The 5,322-nt window shown below is 53.0% G+C and overlaps 1 protein-coding gene across 1 annotated transcript; it reads right to left on the minus strand.

Annotated features, from left to right (window-relative positions):
* Positions 1–3,751: 3,751 nt before the first annotated feature.
* On the minus strand, positions 3,752–4,796 carry CLDN7 (claudin 7). Its single transcript, XM_006037323.3, has 3 exons — positions 4,506–4,796; positions 4,169–4,253; positions 3,752–3,912 (listed from the first exon to the last, which is right to left on the minus strand). Exons 1-3 carry the CDS (start codon positions 4,750–4,752, stop codon positions 3,756–3,758), a joined length of 489 nt encoding a protein of 162 aa, XP_006037385.3. The 5' UTR covers positions 4,753–4,796; the 3' UTR covers positions 3,752–3,755.
* Between the last annotated feature and the right edge of the window lie 526 nt (positions 4,797–5,322).

Below are 5,322 nucleotides of genomic sequence, written 5' to 3' on the forward strand. Positions count from 1 at the left end.
CCATCGTACTCCCTAGTTCCTGCCCCCCCCACTGCATCCTACCCATCCCTACTCCCTGCCCCACAACCCCCACCTCCTTGTCTCCCTGCCCCTCACCCTCCACCAGGACCAGGCCCTCTGCAGCCCCTGCCACCAACTCCCCCAGCATGGTCCCCCCGCCCTTCAAGGCACGGCGCGTTCTGATGACGTTAAGGACGGGCACCCGGCGGCCCGATTAGAACGTTTTGCTGTTCTCCTTCCCCCGCCCCTCGGGGCCCCGGCGCGTCCAGCTAATGTCACTACGGCAAATGCGCTGCCGATGAGGGCGGGGCCTTCTCTGGGCGCCGCCATGTGGGCACATAGGTGTCTAACGGAGTGCCTACTCAGAAAGTCATATATTTGAGAAGGATGGGATAAAGGGCTAAGCAGCCCTTAGTGCCATAGGTAGTGGCGATTTGGACACCCCCCCCATTCACGTGGAGGCTTCATGTGCGGGGCGCTGTTTTTCAGTCCCTAAGAAAGCACCTCAGCCCCCATCTTGTCCCAAGCATGGCCACCTGTGCCCCTAGGAAGACTGGGGGGAATTGGGGTTAAATGTCACAATTTCAGGGCCACCTGAGCCCCTGTGTTCACAAGCAAATGAGAATTCGGCATCCAGGTCCTGCTCTCACCCATCAGCGCCTCAAAGGCCTGAGGCTGTCTCCCACCTCGAGGACCCCACACATTACCTGTGGGTGCAGTCTGTGCACACAGCCCTATAGCTACACCCTGTGTGGGTGTGGGAGACCATCTCTCTCTCACGCTCCCCGTCTATAGCTAGATTGTACATATAAACAGACACTTTCAAAGTCCCCTGTGTATGTGCGCGCAGTCTAGCTACAGCAATTGTGTGTGCGCACATGCATGTGTATACATACAATCTAGCTAGATTGTGTGTGTGTGTGTGTGTGTTCATTGTACAATCTAGCTCCAGGCAGCGTTTCTCTTGTGCTGTCATACGCAAGCCCACACCCACAATCTAGCTATAGGTAGAGAGAGAGAGAGAGAGAGAGACGCTGCCTATAGCTAAATTGTGTGTGGGAGTGAGAGGGTGAAACACTGCCTACAGTTGGATTGTATTTACACATACTACCTATAGCTAGATTGTCAGTGTGTCTGTCCATATGCATGGGTATACACACACAACTCCCTGTATGTGTGAAACCCTACCTGTAGCTAGTCTATGTATATACAAATACGAATGAGAGCGCCGGGGGGAGGCGGCGTACACAAATACAATTTAGCTATAGGTAGGGTTTCTCACATATGCAATACCCCCCCCCCCCCCCGATAGACTGTGTGTGTGTGTGTGCGCATGCATATATGCACAAGCTACAAGTGCAGGTATGTACAACAGTTGAAATCTAAACACACACCACATCTAATTAACTACAGTAATGTCACACATACCTGTAGATTGTGTGCATACAGTCTGCCTATCTACATGTGCAGATGTATATAACAAGACCTAATACATAGTGTACTTCATTGACTTCAGTAATAGGACACGCAGTCTGTACATACGCAGTGTGTGTATCCACAAACACCTGGATACAGTTAGCATGTGCAACTATCTATTAGAAATGTGTGTACACAGAGTGTACACATAGCATTATTATAATTTAGCTATACACAATCACTTAGTCACATGCACACACTAGAGCGTGTCTTTGCACGTGAGTGAGAAACCCTGCTTACCGCTAGATTATATATGTGTACACACACCCCCCCCCCCAGTACATATGCATGTGCACTCTGCCTACAGACACACAATCTACATTCCAGGTGTGTACAACTATTGAGATTTAACAGTAGTTGAATAGATACGGTGTGTGTTATGACGCACACACTCCCTACATAAACAGTGTGCCCCGCCCCCCACCCCCCGATAGTGTGGGCAACTTATCTATTAGACACGTGGGCACACAATAGCTGTGTACACACACTATAATTTAGCTACACACACCAATTGCTTATTCATAGATGTTAGGGTCAGAAGGTACCAGAGATCATTGAGTCTGATCCCCTGCCTGGGCAGGAAAGAGCGCTGGGGTCAGGTGACCCCAACCAGGTGTTTGTCTGGTCTCCTCTTAAAGACTCTCAAGATAGGGGAGAGCACCACAGAGCATCTCCTATTCCTTTGCTCCTGCCAGATTAATTTGTAGGCAGCCACAAGATCCCCACTCACCCTTCTCTTGTGGAGGCTGAAGAGATACAGGGCCTTCAAGGCCCTACAAGGAGAGATTGCCTACAGGCCCCCAACCCTGAGTGGCCATCCTCTGGACCCCCTTGAGGTTGTCCACATCCCTCTTGAAGTACAGTGCCCAGAACTGGATGCAGTACTCCAACTGTGGTCTGTCCAGTGCCACAGAGAGGGGAAGTATCACCACCCTGGACCTGTTTATTTTGCATAAGCAGGTGCATCACAAAGTGCACTTAACTTTACTGATCACTTCATCCCATCAACAACTCATGTTTATCTTAGAGTGAACAATGACTCCAAGATCCCTTTCTGCTGCTGTGCTGCTAAGAAGGTCCTCCCCCAGCCTGTAAGTGTGCTGGCGATTCCTTCTCCCCCGGTGCAGTACCTTGCACTTGTCCTTTTTGAAGATAAAGTTCATACACACCCTTCTAGTGAGTGTGCGAACATGTACAAATACAATCTAGCTGTAGGTAGGTTTTCTCTCATGCAGCTAGATTGTATTCACACATTTATGATTAAGCAGTTGTGTGGCTAGGTGATGAGAATAGGTGCAAGTGCTCTAATGGATACAGTCATACACTAACTGGAGACAGAGAGAGTCTAGCTGTAGGTAGCATTTCTCTCAAAAACAGCTAGGTTGTAGTTGTACACCTGCCCCTCCACTGTAGCTATCATGCATGTGTATATGCACACACAACCACACCCAAATTGTGCAACTATTAGCTCTCAGTTGTTTTGCCTATAGTAGTGACACCCCTCCCGCACAGAGGCAGCGCGGGGCGGGGAAAGAGGAGAGAAGAGAGAAAGGACAGACATAAGAGGAGCTGGAGGACTTCCAAGGGCTAAACAGATATAGGCCCCCAAACAAGCCCCATCTGCTAAAGAAACCCTTTACAGTGATTTTTGGGGGTAAAAACCCCCATTTGAGGCAAAACTGAAGCTCTACCCCAAAGACAACCCCCTCACACACACACACACACACACACACACACACACACACACTCCCCCAAAAGAAGAGGAGGACATGGGCATGTTCCAAAACACATGGCTGATTTATTCTGTACAAAACCCCCCCAAAAAACAGATACAACACAGTATCTCAGAGAAACAGATTAAAACTCCCCAGAAAGAGCAGCCAGGGAGAGCCTGGGTGGTGCAGAGATGCAGCCACTTCTGAGGTCCAGCATGGGTGGGTAGAACAGGGACCCCTCACCCAGCTCTGGGGCAGGGCACAGCTGGGGACCCCTTTATAAAGGCACTAAGATGCAGCCAGCTCTAGGGTGAATCACAGTTGCATAGAACGGGGACCCCCTTGTAAAAGGCATGGAGATACAGCCAGCTCTGGGGTGGCTGAACCCCCAGACCCCCCCAAAAAACCCACATACACAGATCCAAGCCCTTGTCCTGACAAACTGGGATGTCCCCCCATATATCCACCAGCAGGAAGGTGGGGGTCTTAACTTTTTGTGCCCTAGTGAATTTCAGGGGGGTAGATAAGGCGGGGGGGGGGGGGCTAAGCATATTCGCGGGTGGTCTAGACATATTCGCGGTTGCTGGAGGCCGCCTTGCTCTTGGGATACTGCGCCCGGGGTCCTGACTTCCCAGGGCAGGAGCAGGAGAGCAGCCCCCCACCCAGGAGAGTCAGGGCGGAGCCAGCCCAGCCCACGAAGATGCCCGACCCAAACTCGTACCTGGAAAAAGAGAAGGGAAGGAAAAGGGTTAAAAAGAGGCCCTTCCCCTTAGGGAAGTCAACCACACCACTTCCCAGACAAAGGCAGCTAGTCCTGGGTTGGGTCCCAGCTACATAGAACAAGGATCTTTCCCCTAGCTCTAAAATGCAGCCAGCTCTGGGATGGGTCATGGCTGCATATAAACAGGGACCCCCTTTATAAGAGGCACCAAGATGTAGTCAGCTCTGCGGTGGACCCTGGGACACCCCATACTCACTTGGCATTCATGGGCACTAAGGGGTTGTAGAAGTCGGTGACGATCTGATGCCCGTACCAGGAGCAGGCCACAAGCCCAGCCAAGCCTGAGGGGGAGATAATTGCCACATAGAACATCCAAAAAGTGGGGGTGGTTGTGAGGATGCAGCCAGCTCTGGGGTGTGGCACAGCCAGGTAGAACAGGGGACCCTGAGCAGAGATGCAGCCAGCTCTGGGGAGGATCCTGGCTACATGGAACAGGGGACCCCCTCTCCAAGACACAGCCAGCTTTGGGGTGTGGAACAGCCAGTAGAATGCAGCCAGCTCTGGGGCAACACTGGGCGAGGGGGAAGGCTCACCAGCCACCACGTAGACGAGGCCGCCCGTCATGGCAATGCGTGCCTTCTGCACCTTGTTGTCGCCGCCGCAGCGTGTACACTTCATGCCCATGATGGCAATGCCCAGTGCCACCAGTCCCAGCACCACTGCCACCACCATCAATGCCCGTGTGGCCTGCAGGGAGGCTGGGGAGCAGGGAGGGGAAGGGTGAGGGGGAGCCGAGGCAACTGGGCTCCCAACCCCCCTGGGTTCTGACCCCCGCCCCATATAGACCCCAAGCCCTTCCCAGGGAACTCAAGCACCTGGGCTCCTAACAGTGCTCTACTTCCCCCCCCCCCCCAAAAAAAAAAAAAAGATACAAACCCGCCCCCCCCCCCCCAAAAAAAAAAAAAAAAAAAAAAGCAAAAAACAAAACATGGAGAGGACCCTGCATCCGGGCTTTTATGGCCCCATGTCACAAGGAGTCAGGTTAGACTTTGCCTCCAGGGAACCCAGGTGTCTGGGGCAACGCCCCAAACGACACAAGCCCAAAGCACCCAGGCATCTGGGCCCCCAGCCCCCTCCCCTCTTGGGCAACCCAGGGGTCCAGGCCTCCCCCTTCCCCAAACACCCTACATGGAGAGGACCCTGCATCCGGGCTTTTATGGCCCCATGTCACAAGGAGTCAGGTTAGACTTTGCCTCCAGGGAACCCAGGTGTCTGGGGCAACGCCCCAAACGACACAAGCCCAAAGCACCCAGGCATCTGGGCCCCCAGCCCCCTCCCCTCTTGGGCAACCCAGGGGTCCAGGCCTCCCCCTTCCCCAAACACCCTACAACCCTCCTCCAGAAAACCCAT

This window comes from Alligator sinensis, unplaced genomic scaffold (genome assembly GCF_000455745.1).
Source record: "Alligator sinensis unplaced genomic scaffold, ASM45574v1 scaffold1488_1, whole genome shotgun sequence".
Lineage (NCBI taxonomy): Eukaryota > Metazoa > Chordata > Crocodylia > Alligatoridae > Alligator > Alligator sinensis.